Genomic DNA, 16,596 nt, shown 5'->3' on the forward strand with positions numbered 1-16,596 from the left:
AGCAACCATCCGAATATCTTCTCTTTTGAAACTTTCAAGTTTTAAACCTTATCTGTGTGTGTGGATGTGTGAAATGTTAGAAAAAATGTTGTCTATTTTACAAAAAGCATGCCATTTCCAGTTTGTCATTTAATCCAAATGGGGTCAGGGTTTGCAATTTTCGAATCCAATAAGTTTCTCTTTGAATCAATATTTTAGCATTGTCCATTCCAAGTCTTTGGGGCACCAGTTCTATCACTTGAAAGCGAATTTGGGCAATACCGTGATTCTGCTCTATCCAATGTTGTGCTAAAGGAGATGTTAAATTCTTGTTGCGTATTCGACTTTTATGTTCGGAAAGTCTGATTTTCAATTTTCTGTCTGTTTTGCCAATATACAAAAGGCCACATGGGCACTTAATTGAATACACAACATGCTCTGAGTCACAATTTGTGGTATGTCTCAATGCTATTTTTTCACCAGTCCGTGGGTGTAATAGTGTATTACCGACTATTACATTGTTGCAATTCTTGCAATTGTAGCACTTCATTGTTCCTTTGTAAAGTTGTTCTTGTTGCGACGGTGTGGATTTACAAAGCAATTCTTTGAGATTCTGCGCTCTCTTATACGCGAACAGTGGACGTTCTTTAAATAGGGTTTCAAAATCCTTTTCTGCTAGAAGAATTTCCCATCTTTTCAATATTGTTCTCTTTATGTCTCTAGAAGCGGTTGAGTACTTAGACACAAACACCATTCTGGTGCTAGAAGTTTTAGATGTTTTGGTCAGAAGATCAGTTCTTGACATGGTTTTGATTTTTTCCAATTGCGCTTCCAGTAATTTCTTAGGATAACCTCTCTCCAAATATCTTTGTTTTTGCTCATTGAGGCTTTTTTCACACTGCTCCTTATCAGTTGATATCCGCTTGATCCTCATGAATTGGGATATAGGCAAATTGTTGATCAGATTTGCTGGATGAAAACTGCTGAAAAGTAGTGCAGTATTTTTGTCTGTTGGTTTTTTGTACAGTTTAGTGGTTATGGAACTATCTTTGATTTCAACTAGTACGTCCAGGAATGGTAATGTTGTATTGCTAATTTTATGTGTGAATTGAATCCTTGGATCAGCTAGGTTTAGACTTTTGATAACCTTGAGTAAAGCAGTTGTTGATTGTTTCCAAATAATGAAAATATCATCAATGAAACGTTTATAGTAAATGAGTCCTTGCTGCCATGATGGGTCTTCTAAAATGTAATCTAGCTCAAATTTAGCCATGTAGATATTTGCGTATATACAGGCTCCTGGGAAGCCCATAGCTGTACCCGTCAATTGAGTGTAGTACTTATTTTGCCAGATGAAATAGCTGTTTGTGAGGCAGAATTCTAATAGTTGCAATATCAAAATTCTTTCTTCATTTGATTTGTCAGTCCTGAGTAGAGCCCACTCCATGGCTTCTAAACCCTGTTTATGCGGAATTGATGTGTATAATGCAGTGACATCTATAGTGCATAGAGTCCATTCATCGCATCCTGTCGTGTCAATGTTTGATAGGCTTCTAAGGAAGTCCGAAGTGTCTTGGAGATAAGTAGGCCATTTCTGTATGAATGGCTGCATATGCGTGTCTATGAAGATTCCCGGGTTCTCAAATATAGAGGAACATCCCGACACTATAGGTCTGAAGGGTGGGTTGTTGACATTTTTATGTACTTTAGGTAAGAAGTATATCTTAGGTCTCCTTGGGTAGATTTGTTGAAGGTATCTCTTGGTAGAATTGTCTATCCATTCTAGTTCTTCTGCCTTTTTCAAAATGTTATCCAAGTCTTTTCCGATGTTATTCGTAGGATCATATGGTAGCTCCATGTAGGTATTCCTGTCTTTAACATGCTCATCGCCCTTTTGTTTGTAGAATGATGAATCCATGATTACGAGTCCGCCTCCCTTGTCTGCCTTTTGTATTGTTATGGCCGTGTTCCTGGCCAATCGTTGTATTGTGCTTTGTTCTGCTCTTGTCAAGTTGTTCAGTTTCCTTTTGTAATGTATTTTGCTTAAGTCTGCTCGAACCAAAGTCTCAAAAGTATCCAGACTTTTATGTGATGTGGGGGGAACAAAACTGCTTTTAGGCTTGAATAGCCTGATGGGGTCTTCCGAATTCTCCATTGGATCCAGGGTGGTGAAAAAATATTTCAATCTGAGTACTCTCATAAATTTAAAAAAAGATATCTCTGTTTCAAACTCGTTGGACTGGTATGTTCGAACAAAAGAGGTGCCTTTATTTAACAGATTTTCTTCAAAACTTGACAGTGGATACTGAGAAATATTTATGACAAGGTTTTTGTCTGACTCCGTAACCCTGATTTTTTCTGCAAGTCTTTGTCCTTCTCTTTCTCTCTCTCCTTTTCTTTTTCTTCTTTCTCCTTGTCCTCTTCTCGTCTTTTTTCTTGTTGAGCCAGTGTTAAATCTGGTGGTTTGCTGGGTGGCTGGTCCTTCTCTAAAAAAGTAGATGAGGTACCTGGTATGTTGGATGGTGCATCAACAGTCTGTCCTGCTTTTGGTGGTTGAGTTGAAATAGGTTGTCTAGCGATGTTTAACTCACTGTCTGAGACCACGCTCTCATCAGAAGATGTTGGTTGCTGTCTTCTACCGGTTAATCTTTTCTTTGCGTAGACCTCAGCCCACGTATACGTTTCGTTTAACTTGTAGTCGATGGTGTCGCGTTTAAATTTGCGCAGCTTGGTCTCTTGTAATTCCTTCCCGTATTTGTCAAGACGCGTATTGATGTCTTCTAAAAACCTTTCCCATTGCGCTTCTTCTAGTCTTTCTGAAAGTTCTTGTTTGATGTTGTGTATTTCTTCTTCCAAATCCTTTAGTGTTTTGGCAAGCTCTTCAACCAATAGTAATATTAAATCCAAAGAACACTTATTGAGAATTTCGAACCATTTCTCCATGAATTTTGGGTTGTTGTTGAGTCTGTATAACATTGGTCTAATTGCAAGTCTGAGTCCCCTAGGGATCCTTCTGACACGATGATATTGTATCAAAGTAGTTGCGTGTAGACGTTGATTTAATTCTCGTCTAGTGAGATATTCCAGCTGTTTGAGTTGCTGTTCAACAGATCCTCCTTGCGTGTCGAAAGTCTTTACTTCTCTGATGAGCTTGTATATTATGTTGGCTTCGTCTGCCGTGTATACTTTAGTGTTGGCTCGATTGTCAGTTATTGAAGCGATTGAATCGAATGACATTTTGATGTTTGGTTTGGTGCAAATGCCCTTGGGGTGCAGTAAGTTTAGATATGAATAGGGAAGGGTATTGCACTCAAGTGTATCTGTTATTTGAAATATTCTTACAATAAGTGTGCTCTGTCAGATTAGTGCCTGCTCACTGGTAAAACAATGTATATGGCCTAGTGTGAAACACTAGGACTCTGACACGCACTACAATCAGAATGCTTTTCCTTTTAACCGTTCTGGTTTATTTTTACTCAATATCATAAATCAAATACTTCCATCACATGATGTACAGAATTACATTACTTCAAGCAATCGTTTATAAGATTCACATGAATAATACTGATTATTATACGCAACCAACAATATATCGTCAAATCATAACAAATAAATTAAGGAAAAACCCAATGCATTTCGGGGCGTAAAAAAGCCCCTTCGTCAGGGGTCTGAAAGAAAAACAAAAAGCAAGGAGTCAGTATTTCATAGTTAGTTCTAAATGTTCATATTGGGTAATGAGTATTTATCAGCTTACCTATTTTCTATGAACGAAACTCATAATTTTAGGTTTAATTGGGCTATATTTTCATAATCTGTGAAAGAAAAGATCACCATGCGTCCAAAAAAATGACTGCATATTTTAAAAAAATTGAAGGGGAAGGAATCTTATTTTACTCTTTTAGTTACCTGTGATGGTGAAAAAAGTTAAATCTGTAAGACATAAATCCGAAAAAACTGTCTTAGTTATTTTGTAGTGATTTTTCGGTAAGGTGAGGAAACCAATAGTTAATCAAGCTCACCTGTTTATTTGGACGTTATGTCGATAACGCGGGGGACCTGCAGTGAAAGAGCGGTTTCACGTGAATGCACTGTTTTTTAAAAAAGAATATGCTTTCTTTTTTTGAAATAGTACCAAACACACATTTACCTGCGAGCCTAGTAGTTTACGTATCGGTCTCGCCGAAATGTCCGCTTACCGCACTACAAAAGAGAAGGGGAGGGAGCGCCCGTTAGTCATCATAGTCATAATAACAGATACACTTGAGTGCAATACCCTTCCATATTCATATCTAAACTTACTGCACCCCAAGGGCATTTGCACCAAACCAAACATCAAAATGTCATTCGATTCAATCGCTTCAATAACTGACAATCGAGCCAACACTAAAGTATACACGGCAGACGAAGCCAACATAATATACAAGCTCATCAGAGAAGTAAAGACTTTCGACACGCAAGGAGGATCTGTTGAACAGCAACTCAAACAGCTGGAATATCTCACTAGACGAGAATTAAATCAACGTCTACACGCAACTACTTTGATACAATATCATCGTGTCAGAAGGATCCCTAGGGGACTCAGACTTGCAATTAGACCAATGTTATACAGACTCAACAACAACCCAAAATTCATGGAGAAATGGTTCGAAATTCTCAATAAGTGTTCTTTGGATTTAATATTACTATTGGTTGAAGAGCTTGCCAAAACACTAAAGGATTTGGAAGAAGAAATACACAACATCAAACAAGAACTTTCAGAAAGACTAGAAGAAGCGCAATGGGAAAGGTTTTTAGAAGACATCAATACGCGTCTTGACAAATACGGGAAGGAATTACAAGAGACCAAGCTGCGCAAATTTAAACGCGACACCATCGACTACAAGTTAAACGAAACGTATACGTGGGCTGAGGTCTACGCAAAGAAAAGATTAACCGGTAGAAGACAGCAACCAACATCTTCTGATGAGAGCGTGGTCTCAGACAGTGAGTTAAACATCGCTAGACAACCTATTTCAACTCAACCACCAAAAGCAGGACAGACTGTTGATGCACCATCCAACATACCAGGTACCTCATCTACTTTTTTAGAGAAGGACCAGCCACCCAGCAAACCACCAGATTTAACACTGGCTCAACAAGAAAAAAGACGAGAAGAGGACAAGGAGAAAGAAGCAAAAGAAAAGGAGAGAGAGAAAGAGAAGGACAAAGACTTGCAGAAAAAATCAGGGTTACGGAGTCAGACAAAAACCTTGTCATAAATATTTCTCAGTATCCACTGTCAAGTTTTGAAGAAAATCTGTTAAATAAAGGCACCTCTTTTGTTCGAACATACCAGTCCAACGAGTTTGAAACAGAGATATCTTTTTTTAAATTTATGAGAGTACTCAGATTGAAATATTTTTTCACCACCCTGGATCCAATGGAGAATTCGGAAGACCCCATCAGGCTATTCAAGCCTAAAAGCAGTTTTGTTCCCCCCACATCACATAAAAGTCTGGATACTTTTGAGACTTTGGTTCGAGCAGACTTAAGCAAAATACATTACAAAAGGAAACTGAACAACTTGACAAGAGCAGAACAAAGCACAATACAACGATTGGCCAGGAACACGGCCATAACAATACAAAAGGCAGACAAGGGAGGCGGACTCGTAATCATGGATTCATCATTCTACAAACAAAAGGGCGATGAGCATGTTAAAGACAGGAATACCTACATGGAGCTACCATATGATCCTACGAATAACATCGGAAAAGACTTGGATAACATTTTGAAAAAGGCAGAAGAACTAGAATGGATAGACAATTCTACCAAGAGATACCTTCAACAAATCTACCCAAGGAGACCTAAGATATACTTCTTACCTAAAGTACATAAAAATGTCAACAACCCACCCTTCAGACCTATAGTGTCGGGATGTTCCTCTATATTTGAGAACCCGGGAATCTTCATAGACACGCATATGCAGCCATTCATACAGAAATGGCCTACTTATCTCCAAGACACTTCGGACTTCCTTAGAAGCCTATCAAACATTGACACGACAGGATGCGATGAATGGACTCTATGCACTATAGATGTCACTGCATTATACACATCAATTCCGCATAAACAGGGTTTAGAAGCCATGGAGTGGGCTCTACTCAGGACTGACAAATCAAATGAAGAAAGAATTTTGATATTGCAACTATTAGAATTCTGCCTCACAAACAGCTATTTCATCTGGCAAAATAAGTACTACACTCAATTGACGGGTACAGCTATGGGCTTCCCAGGAGCCTGTATATACGCAAATATCTACATGGCTAAATTTGAGCTAGATTACATTTTAGAAGACCCATCATGGCAGCAAGGACTCATTTACTATAAACGTTTCATTGATGATATTTTCATTATTTGGAAACAATCAACAACTGCTTTACTCAAGGTTATCAAAAGTCTAAACCTAGCTGATCCAAGGATTCAATTCACACATAAAATTAGCAATACAACATTACCATTCCTGGACGTACTAGTTGAAATCAAAGATAGTTCCATAACCACTAAACTGTACAAAAAACCAACAGACAAAAATACTGCACTACTTTTCAGCAGTTTTCATCCAGCAAATCTGATCAACAATTTGCCTATATCCCAATTCATGAGGATCAAGCGGATATCAACTGATAAGGAGCAGTGTGAAAAAAGCCTCAATGAGCAAAAACAAAGATATTTGGAGAGAGGTTATCCTAAGAAATTACTGGAAGCGCAATTGGAAAAAATCAAAACCATGTCAAGAACTGATCTTCTGACCAAAACATCTAAAACTTCTAGCACCAGAATGGTGTTTGTGTCTAAGTACTCAACCGCTTCTAGAGACATAAAGAGAACAATATTGAAAAGATGGGAAATTCTTCTAGCAGAAAAGGATTTTGAAACCCTATTTAAAGAACGTCCACTGTTCGCGTATAAGAGAGCGCAGAATCTCAAAGAATTGCTTTGTAAATCCACACCGTCGCAACAAGAACAACTTTACAAAGGAACAATGAAGTGCTACAATTGCAAGAATTGCAACAATGTAATAGTCGGTAATACACTATTACACCCACGGACTGGTGAAAAAATAGCATTGAGACATACCACAAATTGTGACTCAGAGCATGTTGTGTATTCAATTAAGTGCCCATGTGGCCTTTTGTATATTGGCAAAACAGACAGAAAATTGAAAATCAGACTTTCCGAACATAAAAGTCGAATACGCAACAAGAATTTAACATCTCCTTTAGCACAACATTGGATAGAGCAGAATCACGGTATTGCCCAAATTCGCTTTCAAGTGATAGAACTGGTGCCCCAAAGACTTGGAATGGACAATGCTAAAATATTGATTCAAAGAGAAACTTATTGGATTCGAAAATTGCAAACCCTGACCCCATTTGGATTAAATGACAAACTGGAAATGGCATGCTTTTTGTAAAATAGACAACATTTTTTCTAACATTTCACACATCCACACACACAGATAAGGTTTAAAACTTGAAAGTTTCAAAAGAGAAGATATTCGGATGGTTGCTTTAGATTGTATATAGGCAGGTTTGACTCGGATGTAATATTTGACTTTGATATATAGTATGTATTGATGGTTTCTTAGCCACTTAACATAGTGATTTTTGAGTATCAAGTTCCAAGTACAACTCAAAATCAGCTGGCGTTATTTTCATCTGTATGTGAATCACTAAAAAGCGCATATTTTCAAATTCCTGACGGATTTACCACGTGACACACGTTAATGTTTTGATTATAACTGTAGCACTCGATCCAATCACCCTTCTGTTAAGACATAACCAAGGTACAACCATTCGTTAAAATTGTTTAACACTAACTTAACCACATCGTGTCGACATAGAAGAGGGACACTAATAATAGAATTCAATGTAAACATCACATACCATCGTGATTAAGCGATAAAAAATCTTTTTCTATCTAGTGTGGCAATCATGCCCGTAAATTCATTGTTATGACTTCTGAGTTAAGTCGCCATGATCCGAGATACGTGACATTACCCGCGTTTAATAAATAAATAAACGTGAGTTTAAAAACGTGACAATTACAAATAGTAAAAAAGCTTGTTGTCATGTAATAACTTCAGATCAGATAGCTCAATAAAGTTTGTACTACGAATACTCGCGTTAAAAAAAGACCGTCCTTCTAGTAAGACGGATGTTAAAATAAAAGTAGGACTATCAATAAACGCGTACACGGCATTCGTGCAGCTACTGCCATGGCGAGAACTCCGTTTTGAGCACCACGCTCACTGAAATAAGGTAACCGTTAACAACGGGTTTATTTTCTACAAACATTTGGTCGTTTGTAACTCCACAGTCATTATGACTAACGGGCGCTCCCTCCCCTTCTCTTTTGTAGTGCGGTAAGCGGACATTTCGGCGAGACCGATACGTAAACTACTAGGCTCGCAGGTAAATGTGTGTTTGGTACTATTTCAAAAAAAGAAAGCATATTCTTTTTTAAAAAACAGTGCATTCACGTGAAACCGCTCTTTCACTGCAGGTCCCCCGCGTTATCGACATAACGTCCAAATAAACAGGTGAGCTTGATTAACTATTGGTTTCCTCACCTTACCGAAAAATCACTACAAAATAACTAAGACAGTTTTTTCGGATTTATGTCTTACAGATTTAACTTTTTTCACCATCACAGGTAACTAAAAGAGTAAAATAAGATTCCTTCCCCTTCAATTTTTTTAAAATATGCAGTCATTTTTTTGGACGCATGGTGATCTTTTCTTTCACAGATTATGAAAATATAGCCCAATTAAACCTAAAATTATGAGTTTCGTTCATAGAAAATAGGTAAGCTGATAAATACTCATTACCCAATATGAACATTTAGAACTAACTATGAAATACTGACTCCTTGCTTTTTGTTTTTCTTTCAGACCCCTGACGAAGGGGCTTTTTTACGCCCCGAAATGCATTGGGTTTTTCCTTAATTTATTTGTTATGATTTGACGATATATTGTTGGTTGCGTATAATAATCAGTATTATTCATGTGAATCTTATAAACGATTGCTTGAAGTAATGTAATTCTGTACATCATGTGATGGAAGTATTTGATTTATGATATTGAGTAAAAATAAACCAGAACGGTTAAAAGGAAAAGCATTCTGATTGTAGTGCGTGTCAGAGTCCTAGTGTTTCACACTAGGCCATATACATTATCGAAGGCAGTAGTTGACACAAAAATGGAGGAATGCTTGTTGTCTCTTTTTTAATACAAAATCTGGAGACATATAGTACAAACATCTATAATTTTAAAAAATGAAGGCTGAATTTCTTAGTGTACAAACTGAAAGGAAATGTGATGGCATTGTGAAATTGTCTGTTTTAAATAAATCAAGATTGTATTGAATGTTTTCTATACTACTGCGGTATTGGGATCTAGTTGTGAACTCTAGTGAGCGCAGAATTTATTGAAGGCTCTTCTTTGTAGACATAAGAGAAATTTACATGCAAAAGTAAATTGAAGTTGTGAATCCTGCTGTTCGTAATGTACATCGAAGGTACTAATTGATACAAATATTGATGAATGCTATTTTGTACAGTTAACTGAATGGGAGGACATAGTACAATTGTCTCTTCCTTAAGGAAAGCAAGGCTGAATACAATGCTGTCCTTAATGTAGAAGGAAAGCTGAATGCAAGTTGTGTACCCTGTTGTTTGCAGGTTAGATTGAAGGTAGTTGTTGATACAAATATTGAAGAATGCTATTCAGTTGCAGATAACAGAATATGAGGTCACAGCAGAATTGTGTTTGTGTTAAGGAAAGCAAGGTTGATTACAATCCTGTCTTTAATGTAGAAGGAAAGCTCAATTGAAGTTCTGAACTCAACTGTCCGTAGTGTAGATTGAAGGCAGTTGTTGACACAAAGGTCGATGAATGCCATTAATCACAGATAATAGAATCTCAGGATAGAGTATCATTAAGTGTGCCTAAAGGAAAGCAAGGCTAAATGTATTGCTGTTCTTAATGAAGAAGGAAAGTTGAATTGAAGCTGTGAACCCTGCTGTCTGCAGTGTAGATCGAAGGTAGTTGTTGACATATAGATCGGTGAATGCAAGTTGTCAACCCAGTTGTCCGCAGTGTAGATTGAAGGTATTTGTTGACAGAAAGATTTAAGAATGCTATTTAGTTACAGATAACAGAATCTGACGACATAGAATTGTATTTGTGATAAGGAAAACAGTGTTGAATGTAATGGGGTCCTTAATGTAGAAGGAAAGCTCAATTGAAGTTGTGAAGTGTGCTGTCCGCACTGTAGATTGAAGGCAGTTGTTGACACAAAGATTGAAGAATGCTATTTAGTTACAGATAACAGAATGTGAAGACTGTGTAGAATTGTATCTGTGATAAGGAAAACAATGTTAAATGTCATGCGGTCCTTAATGTAGAAGGAAAGCTGAATTGAAATTGTGAACCCTGCTGTCTGCAGTGTAGATTGAAGGCAGTTGTTGAGACAAAGATTGAAGTTTGCTATTTAGTTACAGATAACAGAATCTGAGGACATAGAATTGTATTTGTGATAAGGAAAACAGTGTTGAATGTAATGCAGTCCTTAATGTAGAAGGAAAGGTGAATTGAAGTTGTGAATCGTGCTGTCTGCAGTGTAGATCAAAGGTAGTTGTTGACAGAAAGATTGGTCAATGCAAGTTGTCAACCCAGTTGTCCGCAGTGTAGATTGAAGGTAGTTGTTGACAGAAAGATTGAAGAATGCTATTTAGTCAACAGGAATAAAGAGGATCCCTGGAAAGCGCAATTCATTCACTCCTTCATACTAGAAGTAATCACTGGTCATAAACTATTTTATACCGTTCACAGACTTTTTTTATTAAAAAAACACATAAATAGGTAAAACACAATGCATTACATAATAAATTTTATCATTAAAAACAAGGAGAATAACATTCCATACAGTAAATAAAAAACAAAATTGCAAACTAATTCATCAATGTCTACAAGTAAGTCAACACAAAGAGTAACACATTTGAAGATGTCAACAAATCCTTACCACATTAATCACAATTTAATCTAAGGAAAATAATGCCGCTCATGTGAATCCAAACTGAAACCCCCAAGAGTCACAAGCAACCGTTTCTGGTACTAATTGTAAGATTCATGAAGCCCTTTTGATGTTTTTAGAACAAATCTCGTTTTTTACTTTTGATCTTATACCAGAGATTTACTGGGCTTGAATTCTATAGACAAGAAAAAATGCGTCGACGCGTTTCGGTGTCTCTGCCTTTGGATATCGTCACACCTTCCTCAGGACAAAATCGAAGACCCTTGGGGTTACAATCATGTTTCCTTCCTGTATACAAGAAAAGGATTGGTTCAATGCATTTTAAGGACATTTCTAATTAAGAGAGAAGAACATTTCTAAGATATTGTTGTTCCTACATACATTGTACTATATATCTTATCTAAAATGCAAGGTATATACATTTTCACATTACATTCCTTTTTTTTGTACATTAAACACTGGGATCCTAAAGGTTGGCACCCGTGTCCCTGATGCCATAATTGTCTTCTCCACCCTCCGTTATAACCTAGTTGATGACCAGTTTGGTATAGGTACACTCTGACACCCATTCAAACCATCCATTCACAATATTACTGACCTTAAAGAAGGTCTGTTTCTTTATGAATCAGAAAGGCATCAGATCCGCATAGGACTGTGTCCTCAATCGATATCTTTGGAATATACGCGGTCTGGAAAAATAAAATATTTTTGTTTTTCAAGGTTCTAGATATAAGGCTAAGGCATGAATGGGCCTACTGATGCAAGTTTTCTATAAACATAAGCAGCTGCATATATATGGAATTTTCCACTCTGTTACCGTAAAAGGAAGATTCTTTGCCTAGGCTTCTGATCAGGTTCAAAAATGGTTACACATCCACTGGATACTGGATTTTCACCTTCTGTATGTAGAGCCCTATATAGGGTGATAACAATAATTTTGTGGCAATTAAGGTCAAGGTTTTATATAGCTACTTTCATTCAAACTATAAATCCCTTTGTTAAGGCTCGGTAGTCGCTGAATTTATACCTGTGGATGTGGGAGATAGCCTCTTCCCCGTGGTATTCTTCTCCTTTTTTAGTTATCCCAACACCTTTAAATGGCGGTGAATGGCTTGTTAGGAGTAATGCCTGATCTACATGAAAAGTAAATTGAAAGTAGTAGTCCTTATTATGGATGTTGCTGATAGAAGAGACAACTATTTTTTGAAAATACGTGGTACAGTCTTTAGTACTAGTAATCCTAGCATTAATGGGGAAATCTTACTGGTCTCCTATCGTTTGAATGGAATCCTGCCTAACTGGGCTGGACTATTCTATCTTTGCTGAGGGAAAAGGAAAAACTAGTATCTGTTATGGCTATGCAATGGCTCTATCTAGTTGTAAGGTTAAGAGGTCCCCAAAATGCTGCTCTTCTCCTCTTATAGTTATCCCCTTATGTCAATAGCGATTGCCCCCGTTTTCTGATAGTATGAGGCACGTTACACGATCCTCCTTTGAGGGGGAGTATTATTTAATCTATACAAGAGTGAAGCCCCACCTAGGGATAGGTTAGCTTTAGATTACGCTCACGGAAAATTTATGAGTCACGTTTTAAGTATGCAAAAACAACAGGTGATGGACCGAATGTGGATCAATGTCACACACTCACCCCAGTCCAAAGATCTGGGCCCAAATCCATCGTTTTTTTGCACTCCACACCACCCTGGGTTAGACAATGGCGATATGCAAATCAGCTCTGACCCTGTGCCCCATGGGAACAGTCCAGTCCGAACTACAAAAGCCATGTCCTTCCCAGAACGGAATCAAGCATCCGAGGACTGGACCGGTTTCGAGGTAACACCTCTCATCAGCCCGGCTAGCTTGACTCCAGTGGTGTGGAGTGCCTGGGACCCACGTCTGGGCATCCCCAGCGCACTTAGGGCGGAATATGCAAAAAAAACAGGTGATGGACCGAATGTGGATCAATGTCACACACTCACCCCAGTCCAAAGATCTGGGCCCAAATCCATCGTTTTTTTGCACTCCACACCACCCTGGGTTAGACAATGGCGATATGCAAATCAGCTCTGACCCTGTGCCCCATGGGAACAGTCCAGTCCGAACTACAAAAGCCATGTCCTTCCCAGAACGGAATCAAGCATCCGAGGACCGGACCGGTTTCGAGGTAACACCTCTCATCAGCCCGGCTAGCTTGACTCCAGTGGTGTGGAGTGCCTGGGACCCACGTCTGGGCATCCCCAGCGCACTTAGGGTGGAATATGCAAAAACAACAGGTGATGGACCGAATGTGGATCAATGTCACACACTCACCCCAGTCCAAAGATCTGGGCCCAAATCCATCGTTTTTTTGCACTCCACACCACCCTGGGTTAGACAATGGCGATATGCAAATCAGCTCTGACCCTGTGCCCCATGGGAACAGTCCAGTCCGAACTACAAAAGCCATGTCCTTCCCAGAACGGAATCAAGCATCCGAGGACCGGACCGGTTTCGAGGTAACACCTCTCATCAGCCCGGCTAGCTTGACTCCAGTGGTGTGGAGTGCCTGGGACCCACGTCTGGGCATCCCCAGCGCACTTAGGGCGGAATATGCAAAAACAACAGGTGATGGACCGAATGTGGATCAATGTCACACACTCACCCCAGTCCAAAGATCTGGGCCCAAATCCATCGTTTTTTTGCACTCCACACCACCCTGGGTTAGACAATGGCGATATGCAAATCAGCTCTGACCCTGTGCCCCATGGGAACAGTCCAGTCCGAACTACAAAAGCCATGTCCTTCCCAGAACGGAATCAAGCATCCGAGGACCGGACCGGTTTCGAGGTAACACCTCTCATCAGCCCGGCTAGCTTGACTCCAGTGGTGTGGAGTGCCTGGGACCCACGTCTGGGCATCCCCAGCGCACTTAGGGCGGAATATGCAAAAACAACAGGTGATGGACCGAATGTGGATCAATGTCACACACTCACCCCAGTCCAAAGATCTGGGCCCAAATCCATCGTTTTTTTGCACTCCACACCACCCTGGGTTAGACAATGGTGATATGCAAATCAGCTCTGACCCTGTGCCCCATGGGAACAGTCCAGTCCGAACTACAAAAGCCATGTCCTTCCCAGAACGGAATCAAGCATCCGAGGACCGGACCGGTTTCGAGGTAACACCTCTCATCAGCCCGGCTAGCTTGACTCCAGTGGTGTGGAGTGCCTGGGACCCACGTCTGGGCATCCCCAGCGCACTTAGGGCGGAATATGCAAAAACAACAGGTGATGGACCGAATGTGGATCAATGTCACACACTCAACCCAAGCCAAAGATCTGGGCCCAAATCCATCATTTTTTTGCACTCCACACCACCCTGGGTTAGACAATGGCGATATGCAAATCAGCTCTGACCCTGTGCCCCATGGGAACAGTCCAGTCCGAACTACAAAAGCCATGTCCTTCCCAGAACGGAATCAAGCATCCGAGGACCGGACCGGTTTCGAGGTAACACCTCTCATCAGCCCGGCTAGCTTGACTCCAGTGGTGTGGAGTGCCTGGGACCCACGTCTGGGCATCCCCAGCGCACTTAGGGCGGAATATGCAAAAACAACAGGTGATGGACCGAATGTGGATCAATGTCACACACTCACCCCAGTCCAAAGATCTGGGCCCAAATCCATCGTTTTTTTGCACTCCACACCACCCTGGGTTAGACAATGGCGATATGCAAATCAGCTCTGACCCTGTGCCCCATGGGAACAGTCCAGTCCGAACTACAAAAGCCATGTCCTTCCCAGAACGGAATCAAGCATCCGAGGACCGGACCGGTTTCGAGGTAACACCTCTCATCAGCCCGGCTAGCTTGACTCCAGTGGTGTGGAGTGCCTGGGACCCACGTCTGGGCATCCCCAGCGCACTTAGGGCGGAATATGCAAAAACAACAGGTGATGGACCGAATGTGGATCAATGTCACACACTCACCCCAGTCCAAAGATCTGGGCCCAAATCCATCGTTTTTTTGCACTCCACACCACCCTGGGTTAGACAATGGCGATATGCAAATCAGCTCTGACCCTGTGCCCCATGGGAACAGTCCAGTCCGAACTACAAAAGCCATGTCCTTCCCAGAACGGAATCAAGCATCCGAGGACCGGACCGGTTTCGAGGTAACACCTCTCATCAGCCCGGCTAGCTTGACTCCAGTGGTGTGGAGTGCCTGGGACCCACGTCTGGGCATCCCCAGCGCACTTAGGGCGGAATATTGAAAAACAACAGGTGATGGACCGAATGTGGATCAATGTCACACACTCACCCCAGTCCAAAGATCTGGGCCCAAATCCATCGTTTTTTTGCACTCCACACCACCCTGGGTTAGACAATGGCGATATGCAAATCAGCTCTGACCCTGTGCCCCATGGGAACAGTCCAGTCCGAACTACAAAAGCCATGTCCTTCCCAGAACGGAATCAAGCATCCGAGGACCGGACCGGTTTCGAGGTAACACCTCTCATCAGCCCGGCTAGCTTGACTCCAGTGGTGTGGAGTGCCTGGGACCCACGTCTGGGCATCCCCAGCGCACTTAGGGTAGGCATGGGCGGAAAATCCGTTCCGCTCGCGGATTTTGCGGATTTTCGGGAAATCCGCAATCCGCGAGATTTGCGAATCTCCCGCAAAATCCGCAAATCCGCGAGCAGCGGATTTTGCTCGCACTGTTCGCGTGAGTTCGCGCCCCGCGAATAAGTGCAAAATTGCAGAAATACGATCTTAGCAAAACTGAAAGTAACTACTTACCAGGTTCAAAAGTTCAGGCTCATCATTAGTAGCCATTTCCTGTAGTACTTCCTGAGGGGCCCCTCCAGAGTTCAGTTGCCAGTTGAAACTATTATGTGACCCTGCTCTGAACCTCAGAATAGTTACACATATGCCACAAAGGTCCTGAATTACAGCTAAGGGAGACAAGCAGGAGCCAGGCTGGAAGTTAAAATCCATTAATCAGCCCCTAATTCATTATTGTCAGTTGGGGCAGGGCAGGTGTTGTAACTAATTTTGCAACAATGAAAGCACTTAGCAAGTGCAAAAGATCACTAATCAGGGCGCACTAAGGAAGCAGGTGCCAGCTAAAAAAATATTCTGTGACACATTAATCAGCCCCAAATTAATTCAGGTCACTTGAGGCAGGGAAGGTGTGCTTTGCTTTGCCGAAAATAATGTACACTGGACAACCAGAGGGTGTGGTGATGAAACAGAGGGTGGCATGGGTGGGCCAGAGGGTGGCATGAGTAGTCAGAGAGTGGCAGTGGTGACAGAGAGTGGCAGTGATGAAGACGAGTGTCCCAAACAGGCTGGACACGTAGAAACAACAAGTTCGCGAACTTGCGACCCGACAGGTAAGTTCGCAATTTGCGAAAGTGTACAAAACCCTCGCAAACTGGCAGAAACACGGGCGAACACAAAAAAAAAAAAATCCGCAAATTCGCGGGAATTCGCGGATTTTGCGGATTGCGAATCCGCAAATCCGCAAAATTCGTGAACGCGAGATCCGCAAAATTCGCTCA

The 16,596-nt window shown here is 40.9% G+C and overlaps 1 protein-coding gene across 1 annotated transcript in view; it reads left to right on the forward strand.

The window, feature by feature from the left end:
* LOC147685082 (SCO-spondin-like) overlaps positions 1-16,596 on the forward strand; it is a 1,395,910-nt gene that overhangs the window by 946,533 nt on the left and 432,781 nt on the right. The window contains exons 65-66 of the mRNA XM_086939757.1: positions 4,109-5,046; positions 5,289-7,036. Of these exons, the coding sequence (XP_086795883.1) occupies positions 4,109-5,046; positions 5,289-7,036 (2,686 nt within the window). The remainder of the gene's footprint in view (positions 1-4,108; positions 5,047-5,288; positions 7,037-16,596) is intronic.

Source organism: Lissotriton vulgaris, chromosome 10 (assembly GCF_964263255.1).
Source record: "Lissotriton vulgaris chromosome 10, aLisVul1.2, whole genome shotgun sequence".
Classification (NCBI taxonomy): Eukaryota; Metazoa; Chordata; class Amphibia; order Caudata; family Salamandridae; genus Lissotriton; species Lissotriton vulgaris.